This window comes from Apodemus sylvaticus, chromosome 13, assembly GCF_947179515.1.
Source record: "Apodemus sylvaticus chromosome 13, mApoSyl1.1, whole genome shotgun sequence".
NCBI classification, from domain to species: domain Eukaryota; kingdom Metazoa; phylum Chordata; class Mammalia; order Rodentia; family Muridae; genus Apodemus; species Apodemus sylvaticus.
In genome coordinates, this window is record NC_067484.1 from 63,708,614 (window position 1) to 63,724,016 (window position 15,403).

At 44.0% G+C, this 15,403-nt stretch overlaps 1 protein-coding gene across 2 annotated transcripts in view; it reads right to left on the reverse strand.

The window, feature by feature from the left end:
* Positions 1 to 4,155, reverse strand: part of Rbm27 (RNA binding motif protein 27) — a 60,750-nt gene extending 56,595 nt beyond the window's left edge. The window contains exon 1 of one of the 2 annotated variants that reach the window (XM_052155268.1): positions 3,911 to 4,155. In XM_052155268.1, coding sequence (XP_052011228.1) covers positions 3,911 to 3,969 — 59 coding nt within the window. In that variant the 5' untranslated portion in view covers positions 3,970 to 4,155. The remainder of the gene's footprint in view (positions 1 to 3,910) is intronic. The other variant, XM_052155269.1, reaches the window with a different exon arrangement.
* Between the last annotated feature and the right edge of the window lie 11,248 nt (positions 4,156 to 15,403).

Here is a 15,403-nt window from a genome sequence, read left to right on the forward strand (position 1 = left end):
ACATCAGGAATGGTCTTTCCCCAGCAAGCTAAGGGAGGTAAGAGGTTACCCCTTCCAGTGCTAGATATAGTTCATCAGTTAAGAGCACTGGCTGCTCTTCTACAGGACCCTAGATGGCTCACAACCACCCTTAATTCCAAGTTCAGGAAACCCAATACCTCTTCTAGTCTCCATGGGCACAAGGTACATACATAGTGCAGACATGCATGTAGACAAAAACACCCATACAATAAAAATTAAGTAAAAAAAAAGGCATAAGAGGAACAAACTCATGTGCTCAGCTATAGCTTGATTCTAAACTAGTCAATGCAACTACATTATTTCAAAGCCTAACAACTGCTCTGAAATGCTGTTGTAATAACATGTCAGTCTGCCATGACAGTACATTTACAAACACAGCCCACATTACCATATCATTTATTATGTTTTTAGGATCTCTAAACAAAAAAGTAATCTGCCACAACAGTGTACCAAGAATAAATATCTATATGGCATTTGCACATATTATTTTTAATTAACATCTCTCTCTAAAACCAATACTGTAAGTTAAAAAATAAAACTTTACTTTGTAAGTCTAGACACATTGTTAAAGTCTAAGTAGTAATGTTAAGTCTCTCTCTCTCTCTCTCTTTTTTTTTTTTTTTAAGTTTTTTTGAGACAGAGTTTATCTGTGTAGCCTTGGCTATCCTGAAACTTGATATGTAGACCAGGCTGGCCTCAAACTCAAAAGATCCACCAGCTTCTGCCTCCAGAGTGCTGAGATAAAAGGCATGGGCCACTACCATCAGGCTCACAAATTAAGTTTTAACACTAAGTTCAAGTAATCTTTTATTAAGTTGGTTGGTTGGTTTTCTTATTTTGAGACAAAGTCTTCATAACGTAGTCCTAGCCAGACTGGAACAATGTAGGCCAGACTAGCCTGGAAATCATGGCAATCCTCCTGCCTCAGTCTTCAGAGTATTGGATTCTGAAGTGTGTAACACCATGCCTGGCTTTTAAATATTAATTTCATTTTTTGAAGATGTATTCTTACTATTTTTTAATTATGTGTACCTGTGTATGTTTGCATATGGTGATGTACATGTGAGTGCTGGTGCCCTCAGCGGCCAGAGATATTAGATCTCCTCCTGGAGTCATAGTTAAAGATCGCTTAAGTCACTTTACAGAGACTCTGGGAACCAAACTCAGGTCCTGAGGAAAAGCAGCAAATACTCTTAATCTCTGAGGCAATCTTTCAAGCTCTCAAGTATCCATTTTAAAATTTATTTTTTGTTGGGCAGTGGTGACACATGCCTTTAATCCCAGCACTTGGGAGGCAGAGGCAGAGACAGGCAGATTTCTGAGTTCAAGGCCAGCCTGGTCTACAGAGTGAGTTCCAGGACAGCCAGGGCTATACCAAGAAACCCTGTCTCAAAAAAACAAAAAAAAAAAAAAAACAAAAAAAAAAACCAAAAAAAAGAAAACATTATTTTTCATTCAAGATTATAGAATAATTAAAATTTTCAGACCAGCCAAAAAAAAAAAAAAAAAAACCTACCCTAATGAACACATCACTAATAAGACAGACAGCATTCCTAGGAAAAAAGTACTAGCAACTACCTTTACCATCTAGTAAAACATTTTAGGGTGCTTCAAAAGGAAAAAAAACTAAATAAAAAGGAGTTATGATGCTAAAAGTTATTAGTGCCTACCCAAGACATAAAACATACAGTTAGTACTTTTAAAAAAGAATCTCTACTATCCAACAAAATGGGAACTTATCAGGGGAACTTAGGAGAAGATGGGCTGGGGATGCATCTCAGTAAAACATTGGTATGGCCCTGGCTGGGTTCCATGTTCTACAATGCAAGAAAAGGCCACAGGACAGTGAGTGTTCAAAGAGTTCTCAAGTGTTAATTTGAAAAATTTAAGTAATCTTTAAAAACATACAGACTTTTCTCCTTTTTTTCAGCTCTTTCCACGTATGGTAAATTTTATCTAGTTCTATCTTATTTCCAAACTGCAAATCACAATTCCTTTCCATCTTTGTGCCCTAACATCTTCCACTGTAGGAAAAAACAAGGAAAGGGCTGGAGAGATGGCTCAGTGGTTAAGAGCACTGACTATTATTCCAAGGATCCTGAGTTCAAATCCCAGCAACCACATGGTGACTCACAGACATCCATAATGAGATCTGATGCCCTCTTCTGGTGTGTCTAAAGACATCTATGGTATACTTACATAAAATATATAAATAAAAAATATTAAAACAAAACAAAAACGAGAAAACGTGGAAAATATTCTTCTACCAAGCTTTTCAAGTATGTGCAGAGGTCCTTTCTATTGTAACTGGAGTAGCTACCACTCGACTAAGAGGCCCTTCTGCACTTATTTACTCATTCATTCATTCATTCATTCATACCTGTGCTGCACTCATGCAGCAAACACCCCTTCAGACATTCAACTTCCACTGCAGTTGTCTTTACCAACATGCCTCCACAACAGTAACACACTGGCCTACAACTAGATGACCCTCCTCCTGCAGTACCTTTCCATCCCCCACAACACAAAGTAGCCAAACCAAGACAAAAAGTTAAGCTAATTTCTAAGGGGGCGGAGGAACTTACAGATGAACACAGAGGCAAGCATGACAATGTCTCCCAACAGCCTCAACTTTATCATACCTCCAATTTCCACCCCCTTAAAAACACTCATTTAAAAAAAAAAAATAACTAGAGTAATCTGATGTCATGAATCAGGGCTCGACTATCTTTTCCTCGAATTCTCCAAGGTGGTGGGGAGCAATGGGAGAGTAAATAAAAAACAGAAATTAAAAGGGGGCAAGATATGCTTCTTTCCCTCCCATTCGGCTTCCCATGCTCTCTTCAAAGAACCGGCTAAAGACTGGTCTCTCCTGCCTTCTATCCTTTCTTTCTCACAAGACTGTGCTAGAGACTCGCTATACCCAAGAATCCCCAAACACTCCACACAGCCTTTACGTTCTTAAAAGTTACAAGCCAAGAAGTTTATCCCTCTGCTGCCCCTGTCAAGCCTCTCGATATCTGTACAAGTGACACTACCCAAAATATCTTAAGAGGACAGGTCTCTCATTCTCCTTGCCCCTCAACAGTCGTCACCCTACACACCAATTATAGTTGCCCTGTCATCTCTCAACAATGTTTACGCGGTCCTTATTTATTCTTGTGCCCATTTTGCTCTAATACCTGTATCTTAAAAACTAGATACTGCAAGTATACCCGCTCCAACATCATCATACATACTACACACTAGCTGGTCCTTTCAACCCTCAAGTAACATAAAAATCTCCAGTCTTTTCCGCCAACATCCTACGGTATTTAGACTCATCCATTCGACCAACTCCTCAAGAATTCCTTCAAATCCCTTAGTTTCCTTGCTCCGGTACCCAGGAGCTCCTCAATGATTTATCAAAGCCCGTCCATGCCGGCATATCCACTTCAGCACTCCGTCTTTCAAACCCTTTAATATTCTCATCCCTTGGAGCTCACCCCTAATTACGACTAAGCTTCAGGACCCCCGCTCTCCCTCTTTGCCCCTGTATTCCGAGAAGGCCCTCGACCCCGGGCTCCCGGACACTGTTTGCAAAGTCCTCCAGCCCGCTCTGCCGTCCCACACCTCAGCTTCCACATTTAAAAATCCCTCGACAGTCGCGCCACTCGCCTCAGCTCCCGGGTCGCCGTCCTTCAGTCTCCCGCCGGCCTGCAGCCCGGGCCGGCTCCCGGTGTGTGTACTCGGGAAGCCCCGACGCCCGTGCCCGGCCCCTTCCCCCCACACCTCACACCACCGTGGACTAGTACCAGGCGGGCGGCCCGGACTCCCGCCTCCCCTCCCCCACGCCCCCGCGGGTCCCCAACGCCCATGCCGCCGGCCCGGCGCGGCCCGGCGCACTCACATCGGCTCCAGTAACTTGGCCAGCCAGGACTTGAGGGCATCCACATCTTCTATGAGCATGGTGCAGGGAAGGCGGGCTCGGCCGCCGCTCCTCCTAAGGCCCGCCGCGGGTCTCCGCTCTCCGCCGCCTCACGTTCCCTCACAGCTCCGAGTGCCCTGACCCACCGGGCATCTTATAGACTTCACCTACTCCCTGGGCCGGGGCCTAACAGGAACTAACCCAAGAGCCCCACTCAACCTAGCCCGGAGGCCCAGGTGGGCGGGAGGTAGGGTGAATGACGGGCAGATCCACCAATAGGCGATAGAGGGCCGCGCGCAGAAGGCCAATCATAAGACTCGTTCGCCCCGCCCGCAAGCCGTATCCAGTGAGGGCGGAGGGACCTAGCAAGGTAGGTGGAGAGTTCAGTGAACTCCCGGTGCAAGATGGTATCTTGGAGAAGGTGCTGTGTCTCTTAAAGGGTCCACGACTCCTCTTTTGACCATGCCGCCACCCGCGCCCGCAGTACCGGTGTCTGCTGCTGGGAGTGCCTCAGGGAATCCGGGGAGCCCCTCTTCCTGGTTTCTTCCGCTCGTTTTTTTCCCTGGAAACTCGCTCCGGTGTCCCGAAATGACTCAGCTGTAGTAAATCTGCATCACGGCGTGCAGAACGTTTATGTTGGACACATTGCCAAGAGGCAAGATCTTGCTATTTTTTTTCCTTCCTTACACACTCATTTTGATGATCGGCATTCTGATTTTTTTGCTGCTGAGCTTCAATTACAAAAATGTTCTCTCTCTCTCTCTCTCTCTCTCTCTCTCTCTCTCTCTCTCTCTCTCTCTGTGTGTGTGTGTGTGTGTGTGTGTGTGTGTGTGTGTGTGTGTGTGTGTGTGTGTGTTTGTTTGCTTGCTTGCTTGTTTTGTTTTTCTTGAGACAGGGTTTCTCCATGTAATTCTGGCTGTCCTGGAACTGTGGCCTCAAACTCAGATACCTGCCTCTGCCTCCCGAGTGCTGGATTTAAAGGCACCAGACTAATATCTCTTTATCGCATCTCTAAATTTCAATATTTGTATTTTTTTCTCCGGGAGTAATTTTCTTCAGCAAACATCATTTAAAAAATATAATGGCGAAAGTGGGGCGTTGGGAAACCCTTTCAGAGAGAGAAGGAGAGAGAGGAAGGGAGCGAGGGAGGGAGGGAAGGAAAGAGAGGGAATAATAATGGTTAAAAAAAAAAAAACCTGGAATTTGCCAAAAATAGGTAACTGAGTTTTTATTAGATGAGAAATTCCGGCTGGTGTTCTGAAATTAGTGGCTTGGCACTAGTGTTAAAGAGCTTTATTCACCGCAGGTGTGGTGGCCCACTCCTTTAATCCTAGCACTTGGGAGGAAGAAGCAGGCAGATCTCTGTGAATTTGAGGCAAGTTCCTGGGCTACGCAGAAAAACCCTGTCCTTGAACAACCAAATAAGGCTTATTCAGTAACAAATACAGAGACCCTGTTATGTCCAATGGAGGGGAAATCCTAGATAACTGAACAGTTTGTGGAGTTATGTAATAACATTTGGAAAATACCCAGTGAGCACACATCTCACATAAAAGAGGCAGATCAACACAAAATAAGCTGTTGTGCTAACTGTACTGTTTATAGAGCAAGTAGTATCCAGCTTGCTCTCTGTGGAGGGCCAGATGGCAGGTCTTGTTAGGTAGTGCAGCACAGAACTAGCCCGAAACTCATCACAATTCTCCAAAAACAACAACAACAACAACAACAACAAAACACCCAATATGTATCAAATCATTTTCAAACATAATTTGTGTTACCCTTCTACCCTTATTAAGCCTCTTTCTCCCCTCCCATGACTCCCTTTCTGGCATCACAACCTCACACCCAGACAGATCCAGGTATATAAATATTACAAGCTAGGTTCCTATATGAGAAAAAATATGCAATATTTATTTTTCAGGGTCTTGGATACCTCATTTAATAAAATAACGTCCAGACCCAGCCATTTCCTTGCAAATTTCATCATTTTATTTATCTTTCCAGCTGAATTAAATCCCATTGTGAGTCTGTAACACATTTTCATTAGGCAGTTGCCTGCTAATGGCCATCTAGGCCGATTCCATTTCACAAAGTATTCTTCTTTTCATTCTTTCAACCACTTAAAAATGTAAATAGCACTGTAATCTCCCAGATGTAGCAAGACACGTGCCAGCAGAGTTTGGCTTTCTGGTCTCTGCTTGCCCACCCCTCAGACAGAGAATCAAAATGGGAAGTTTATTTACAAATGAGAGAGAAAGCCCAGAGAGATGGATCGCTTTATCCGGAGTTTCCCCTCATGCCTCGGCTTCCTCTGCCCTCTCTCTTCCTCCCCTCCCCCCCTTTTAAAGATTTATTTATTTTATTTTATGTATATGAGTACACTGTAGCTGTACAGATGGTTGTGAGCCATCATGTGGTTGCTGGGATTTGAACTCGAGACCTTCGGAAGAGAAGTCAGTGCTCATACCCAATGAGCCATCTCACCAGCCCTCCTTCCCCCTTTTTATGCTTATCCACATTTTTCTCTCAACTTCAGGGTTACAGTGTTACCCTAAAAAAATCATGCAAGTTTTTAAAAAGATCCTAATATCGTTATTCATGCTTACAGTCTCACTTGGGTGGTAGAAGAAGAAGGATTAGGAGTTCAAGGCCACGGTCAACTTAGTGAATTGATGGTTATCAGCATGAGCTAGCTACCTGAAACCTTGTCTCAAAAAAGGTCTCCAAGAAAAGAAATAATATTCAAAGAGTGATTTGATTAGGCCTAGATGTAACCATAAAACTTGATAGTGTGAGCAGGGTATGGCCGTCCGTGCCTGTAATCCCACCACCCAGGGGCAGTGGCAGCAGAATGGGCTTCAGGCCAGTTCCTTGTCAGGCTACATAACAAGCCCCTATCTCAAAACCAAGCATCAAGCGGTGTGTATTGACACATCCCTTTAACCCCAGCACTTGGAAAGCAGAGGCAAGTGGATCTCTGCTAGTTTGAGGCCAGCCTGGTCCACATGGTGAGTTCCACTATACCCAGAACTTCATAGAAAGATTCTGTCTCAAAAAAGAAAGAGGAAAAACCCACCACCACCACCACCACCACAACAACAACAACAAACCCACAACAGTTGAACTGCAGAGGTGACCCAGCAGGTAAACTCAGTTCCCTCAGCAAGAGAGAACTGACTGATGCCCACAAGTTGTCTTCTGACCTCCATGTGTCTACTGTGGTACCACATGCATATGCACACACAATAAATAAAATATAATTGATTTTTAAAACTAAGTAAATGGATAAATAAAGACTGGGCAGTGGTAGAACACACTTTTACTAGAAGCTCCTGAGAGACAGAGGCTGGTGGATCTCTGAATTGGAGGCCAGATACAGAGTTCCAGGACAGCTAGGACTACACAAAGAAGCCCTGTCTTGAAAAAAATAAATCAGCCAGGTGGTGGTGGCGCAAGCCTGTAAATCCAAAAAACCAAAATAAATAAATAAATAAATAAATCAAATGAATGAATGACAAAAATCCAGAACAATGTAGAGGGTTAAGAGGGTTGATTGCTGCTCTACCACTGAACCAGAAGGCAGGTCCTAGCTCTGGGCCTCCAGGTTGGGGGGGATCCAAACATCCTCTTCTGGGCTCTAGGGGCACAAGGTCTGTGCCTGGTGCATATTCAGAGATGCAGGCATGCATGCACACATACACATAACATACACATAACATACACATAAAACCAAATCTATCTTTAAAACAAAAAACAGAAAAGTCAATTGTGGTGGTACACGCCTTTAATCCCAGCACTTGGGAGGATGAAGCAGTCAGATCTCTTGTGAACTTGAAGCTAGCCTGGTCTACATAGAGAATTTCAGGACATCTGGAACAATATAGTAAGGCCCTGTCTCCAAAATCAAAAACAAGACAAACAAACCAAAAACCCACAAACTGGACTGCATGAATAGAAATGGAACAGGTGTTGCCTATCACTGTAAATACCTGCTTTGCCAGAATGGCAAATGGGGGCTAGAGAGGTGGCTCATTCCGTAAGAACACTTGCTGCACAGGTTTGAGTTCCAGCATCCACATGGTAGCTGATGTCCAGCTGTAACTCCAGGCCCATAAAATCAGATGCCGCCTTCTGCTTCTTCTTGTGGTACCCACGCGGTATACACACATACCTGAAATCATACCGGAAACCGTGCACATAAAATAAAATAAATGTTTAATGTATTTATTGGACAAATTTACTGGCCTAATCTCATAGGTAAGTCCTGAGTTATCACCAACTTCCTGACTAATGTCATCACTTGACTAAGAGCACAACAGCACGAACAGCCATGATTATGGTGGTAAAATATCCTGAGCAATATTTTTCCTTTTCTCTTTCAGCATTACTTCATTGTTCTTTCTTTCTTGAATTTATTTATTTTATTTTATATATGTGAGTACACTATCGCTGTCTTCACACACACCAGAAAAGGGCATCCTATTCTATTACAGATGGTTGTGAGTCACCATGTGGTTGCTGGGAATTGAACACAGGACTTCTGGAAGAGTAGTCAGTGCTCTTAACTGCTGAGCCATCTCTCTAGCCCTCTCTTTCTTTTCTACTTCAATGTTATCATAAATACTTTGGTGAATTTGGATATTTTCTCATGTATATATACCTGGCGTGTGTGTGTGTGTGTGTGTGTGTGTGTGTGTGTGTGTGTTTGTATTTATAAATACTAGAACCACTTCTTGAGCATAGCATTCCAAAGTGCCTCTTGAATAAATAGCATGTAAATCAGAGTTGGTTGGGTCAGGTGAGATGGCTTATCAGATAAAGGCTCTTTTGCCAAGCCTCACTCACACACACACACACACACACACACACAAGCAAATAAATAGTCTTTTTTTTTTTTTAAAGAAGAGTTGCTTCCCCAAAAGTATGTCTGATGTAGTCAATTCCACCTCCATGCTTGGCTCACTGAATTGCCATATGGTGCAGATATGTTCAGGAGCTGTGAGTCAGAATTTCTCCATTGATTTTATTCAGTAGCATGTGTTGCATATACGGAACTGACTCACCTGAAGTCTGTGAATGGATGGCACACTTACTCCAGGCATGCAGTTATTGGACTACCCTGACGGCAGAACATACACATGCGTGTCAATTCAACATACAGACACATAATTAGGACTGTTTCTCAACTGCCAGGGACAAAGGAAAATTTGAAATTATATTAATTCTTATCTTTTGGGGTACCCCTACCTAAGGGCCTGGGTTCCATCCCCAGTCCCAGAGAGGAAGAGGCAGCGACAGATAAGAAGAGACTTTTAGAAGCAAGTCTCATAATTTATGCCAACTCTGTAGCTTCATTACAGTGCTATAATATAATCCCTCATTCTCACACTACCCCTAAATATGTAGGCATTATTCACAGGCAAGAAAACTGCAACCCATAAAGTCTACAAAATAATGAATACAAGAATCCAGCCTTGACGATGCCCTTTTAACTCCAGAGCTGATACCTTTAACTGTCACTAACTTAGCTTGAGAGCAAACCTTAAAACGTGTGCTCTATTTAGTTCAGATTCATTCAACATTATGTATTCTGTGGCTTGTACACACTACCATCCGTTAGCTACAGGTCTTGGTAAAGAGATCATAAGACTGACTTTAAGCCAGGCAGTGGGGGCGCATGCCTTTGACCCCAGCGCTTGGGAGGCAGAGGCAGGTGGATCTCTGAGTTCGAAGCCAGCCTGTCTACAGAGTGAGTTCCAGAACAGCCAGGGCTACACAGAAAAAAAAAAAAAAAAAAAAAAAAGACTCTTTTTAAAAATAAGTTTTGTAGGGCTGGTGAGATGGCTCAGCGGTTAAGAACAGTGACTGCTCTTCCACAGGTCCTGAGCTCAAATCCTAGCAACCACATGGTGACTCACAACCATCTGAAATGAGATTTGATGCCCACTTCTGGTGTGTTTGAAGACAGCTACGGTGTACTTACTTATAAAAAGAAATAAATAATAAAAAAAAAAGTTTTGTAGCCGGGCGGTAGTGGGGCACGCCTGTAATCCCAGCACTCTGGGAGGCAGAGGCAGGTGGATTTTTGAGTTCGAGGCCAGCCTGGTCTACAGAGTGAGCTCCAGGACAGCCAGGGTTATATAGAGAAACCCTGTCTCGGAAAAAAAAAAAAACAAAAACCAAATCTAAAAAAGAAAAGTTTTGTTTCCTTAGTTAAGGTGGATACTTACAAAGATTGACATTATGCTCTCATAGGTTTTTGTTGGTTTTTGTTGTAGCCCACCCACACTGGCTTTGAACTCACTTTGTAGCTTGAATTCCTGATCCCTGGCTCTGGCTTCTAGGATTACAAGTGGGCACCATTGTATTCCATTTACACAGAGCGCTGGGAATCAAACCCATCAAAACCATACCAGGTAAGGATACTACTTCTCCATCCTCCCACCTCCCCAAGCTTTTTCTGGAGGCTGGGTTTCATCTAACCCTGAATAGCCTCAAACTCACTGTTTAGCGAAGGAGAGCCTTGAATTCTTGAGTCTCTTGCCTCTACCTCCTGGGTGCTAGGGTTAAGGGTTGTTGGGGGACAGTTTTGCACACTGTGGGTTCAGATGCTGACTTCTGGGCCCAGGGATCAGGTTGCAGGTATTGTATTATTTGGAGCATCCCCAGTCTCAATGATGTGTAAAGATAGTTTTCCATCACCTCTGATTGGCTAATAAAGCGTTGATCAGCCAATAGCTGAGCAGGAGAAGAGAATAGGGCAGGACTTCAGATCCAGTAGGCGGTCCCAAGCGAAAGGAGAGAGGCAGGAAGAGAGAACGGAGAAAGACCTAGAAGATTCGTCCTGAGGTCTGAAGAGAGCACCCATGAGGTCACGCAAGGAGCACAAGGAGCCAGGGCAAGACTCAGGTTGTAGGTAACGGACCACATGGTTGAGAAGTAGGCAGCAATAGATGGTTAAACTAGCCGAGTATCTGCCCTGCATAGTGTCTGCAGCTTGTTAATACTTGTATTAGGTCTCTGAATCATTTATTCGGGTGCTAAAATGGGCTAGAGCTGCCCCGGTGTTACCTGGGAGCAAAAGGGGCATAGAAACCCCTCAGAATTACATTTGCAGTGGGCACATGCCACCAGGCAAGTGTGCCACCAGAGATTTGAATTTTTTTCGTTCTAAATTACCTCCTTTTTTGGTTTTTCGAGACAGGGTTTCTCTGTGTAGCCCTGGCTGTCCTGAAACTCACTCTGTAGACCAGGCTGGCCTCGAACTCAGAAATCCACCTGCCTCTGCCTCCCAAGTGCAGGGATTAAAGGTGTGTGTCACCACTGCCCGGCTAATTACCTCCTTTTCATAGCTAGGCCTCAACCTGAAAGAACATCAACACTGGGATCTCATGCAAAAGGTTGACAAAAGTAGCTGAGACTCTTCAGAATCCGGGTAGATTATGTTAGCAAATACATTGGTCCTCCGGGCAGTGGTGGCACACACCTTTAATCCCAGCACTTGGGAGGCAGAGGCAGGCGGATTTCTGAGTTCGAGGCCGGCCTGGTCTATAGAGTGAGTTCCAGGACAGCCGGGGCTATACAGAGAAACCCTGTCTCGAAAAACCAAAAAAAAAAAAAAAAAAAAAAAAAAGGCATTGGTCCTAATCCTCTACCTTGTGGCTCAGAACTTCAGAACTGACCCAACTGTATAGTAAGAGAGAGATTGAAACTCATTCTTATGACCAGTTGGTGGTGGCCCATGCCTCAACTGGTCACAGCATTTGGATGACAGAGGCAGGCAGATCTCTGAGCGCTCAAGGCCAGCCTGATTTACAGATTGAGTTCCAGGACAGCCAGGGCTACACACAAAGAGACCGGTCTTGCAGAGGAAACATCACTTTTGTTTTCTCTGTGAATTTTATAAACATCTGTGTCCTTCGACTGAACTGTTGTAGAACTTCAATGTAGGACACTTATGTGTGCAAAAGACCCCTGCTTGTCAGTAGAACTTTAGGTGGTTATCAAATTAAACAGCACCCTCATCAAAATATAAATTTGGGAAAAGCCATAGGGAATTGTATTATTTTATGTCAATATAATACATGCAATAATATGTACATACTGTTTTGTGTTGCACGCACACTTGTTTTAACAGAAGACATGCCACTTAGGGTTATAATAGGTTACAGGTTTTAAGACCTATAGACTTATCTAACAAAAACCTCAGTACCAGGCATGAGAAAAACATCTCTGGCGTTGTTGGTCAGGTGAGTTCTACAGATCCTCCAAATGACATAGGTTGTTGTTACTGCCTCGGGTTGCCTCCCTGGTTTTGGAGAAGTCCCGATTGCTAAGGACACATGCTTTGGATCTAGGATTTGAGCTGGATCTGACCTGGAACCTCCTCCCTGATGACTAGCTTTCATAGTACCAGAGAGTGCTATGGAAGCCACCAAGGGAGAAAAGTAACCAGAAGTCCTACCGGGACATGATACCAAAGACCATAATAGTGGCCTGCATAAGCCACCCACAGAGGTCCAACAGAGACACAGAGGACTAGGCCGTATGCTGAGAGACCGTGTTCTCTACAAGACAGGGAAGCTGGACCAAAGCCATCTCAACAATGTGATTGCCTGGAGAGGCGAGACACAAGTCAGCATGGACTGGGGAAAGTCTCACAAGGCCCCACACGTGGACAGAGAGGTACAGGCAATTAACAGTTGTTGTGTGAGGGAGAGTCAGTCTTCCCGTGGGCGTGACTTCCCTAATTGGTTATCCAAAACCAAGTGGCCAGCCCTAAAAACATGCACATACAAGGGACAAGGGGCAAGACTTAAATGTGGTCTCAGGAGGCTGTGTGTGTGTGTGTGTGTGTGTGTGTGTGTGTGTGTGTGTGTATGAGAGACAGAGAGAGAGAGAGAGAGATTAAAGAAAAAGAGGCCATACATTTGAGAGAGGTGAAGCATCCTGGGGAGGGAGAAGTTGGAAGGAGGAATGATGTAAATACAGCATTCAAATATAAAATTCCTCTTTTTTTGTTTTTTGTTTTTGTTTTTTTGGTTTTTTTCAAGACAGGGTTTCACTGTGTAGCCCCGACTGTCCTGGAACTCACTCTGTAGACCAGGCTGGCCTCGAACTCAGAAATCTGCCAGCCTCTGCCTCCTGAGTGCTGGGATTACAGGCGTGCGCCACCACTGCCCGACTAGTATATAAAATTCTTTAAAAAAAAAATTAAACATCAGTTTGTCTCAAGCCTGGGTCACCTGGATCAACTAACTCATCTGACTTGGAACATAAATCATTTTAATAAGAGTAGCTGAAATCTTAGTTATGTAAAAGCTAGGTGATTTGGTAAACAAATTATGAATCAAGTTGAATAGTTTCTTTATTCTGAAAACAGATTTGTTTCTCTGGGAGATTTCTATTTTAATGGGTTCAAATTTTAATATATATATATGTGTATATGTTTTAAAACATTTATATTATATGTTCGTGTATGAATGTATAATACTGAATGATATGGTGGCTACAGAAAGGATTTGAACCATTTACAGCTTGCTGATGGTGATGTAAATGACAGAGCCTCGATGAAAAGCAGTTTGACACTTCAGTAAAAACAGTTGCTGGTGTAGCACACACCTGTTATTCCAGCATTTGGGAAGTGAGGCAGGGGAATTTGTTCAGGTGGAGTTCCAGGCTTGACCCCCACCCCCTCGACATGGTCCAGCCAATCCATTCCTTCCTCTCTCTCCAACCCTGCCCACTAGGAAAGCCTCCAAACCAAGAAAGCACCAAAAAGCCCAGTCTTGTGTCCCTGACATTCCTGGAACCTGTTTCCATCCCCTTCACCTGAAGTCACCAGCCACCCAAGCCCCTTCCAGAGGACCCAGCACCTACACTGAACAGCTCACAACTATTTATAACAGCCGCTATAGGGGACCTCCTCTGGCCTCCATAGGTATAAATATCCATAGGCAGGTGGCATACACTCACACAGACTCACACACACACACACACACACAGAGTATTATTTAAATGTAATCAAACAAATAAAAGCCAACCAACCAACCAACCAGAAAAGGAATCATGGCTGTCCAAATGGCTCAGCCAGTAAAGACTTTTTTTTTTTTTTTTTTTTTTTTGAGGCAGGGTTTCTCTGTATAGCCCTGGCTGTCTTGGAACTCACTCTGTAGACCAGGCTGGCCTTGAACTCAGAAATCTGCCTGCCTCTGCCTCCTAGAATGCTGGGATTACGGGCGTGTGCCACCACCTCCCGGCCAGTAAAGACTCTTACAGCTAAGTCCAAAGACCTGAATTCAATCCTCAAGACCTACAATATGGAAGGAAAGAACCGACATCCCAGATTTCTACTCTGACCTCCACTGTGACACCAGCAGGCATACCTGAGCGTGCACAGTGCATATGTATGCGCATTCGCATGCACTGTACACACATATCACAAAAAAAACATTTAAATAAAAAATAGGGTCACTGTTACTGTTTCATGTCAGTCAGACTACAGGAGGCCTGAGGGGAGGCAGGAAGCTGGGACAACAATCTGAGCGAGAAGAGGTGGCAGTTTGTCCTTGGTAAATTGCGAGAGGCTGGAATCTTGATGTAGCGGGAAGATAAAGTTGAATTGGTTTTCTGTTTTTTGGTGGTGGTGGTGGTGGTGGTGGTGGTGGTGGTGGTGGTGGTGGTGGTAGGACAGAGTTTCTCTGTGTAACAAGCCCTGGCTGTCCTGGGCTGGCTTTTGTAGTCCAGGCTGGCCTCAAATTCAGAGATCCGTCTGCCTCTGCCTGCCCAGTGCTGGAATTAAAGATGTGTGCCACCACATCCAGCATCAGTTTGTTTTGATGACAGATTAATTTGGGTATTAAAGACAGCAGCCATGATTGACACCAAAAGTATTTGGCCTGAGCAGCTGACCTGGAATGGGGAAAAATAGTTTTAAAGAACGGCTTGTCTGGCTGGGCATGGTGGCAGATGCCTGTTCTCAGTACTTTTTTTTTTTTTAAAGATTTCTTTATTTTATGTATATGAGTACACTATTGCTGTCTTCAGACACCCCAGAAGAGGGCATCGGATCTCATTACAGATGGTCGTGAGCCACCATGTGGTAGCTGGGAATTGAACTCAGGACCTTTGGAAGGGCAGTCAGTGCTCTTAAGGGCTGAACCATCTCTCCAGCCCCTCAGTACTCTTTAGGTTGAGGGAGGAGAAATGAATGTTCTTGGATAGCCTGAGCTATATAAATATACTAAGACTCTGAAAAAAATAAACTGAAGAACAAAATCAAGTAACAACAAGCCCACAGCTCCCCAGCTCCAACTATGTTGCTGATCACAATCTGACTGTATATGCATCGAAAGACCCAGGCTAGCCAAGGTGTATCAAATTCCTGACCCACGGGAAGCTCTGGGAGATAATAAATGATTTGTTATTTTAAACCAATAAGGTTTAGAGTAACTTTTTAGATGGCAAGAGGGTTTT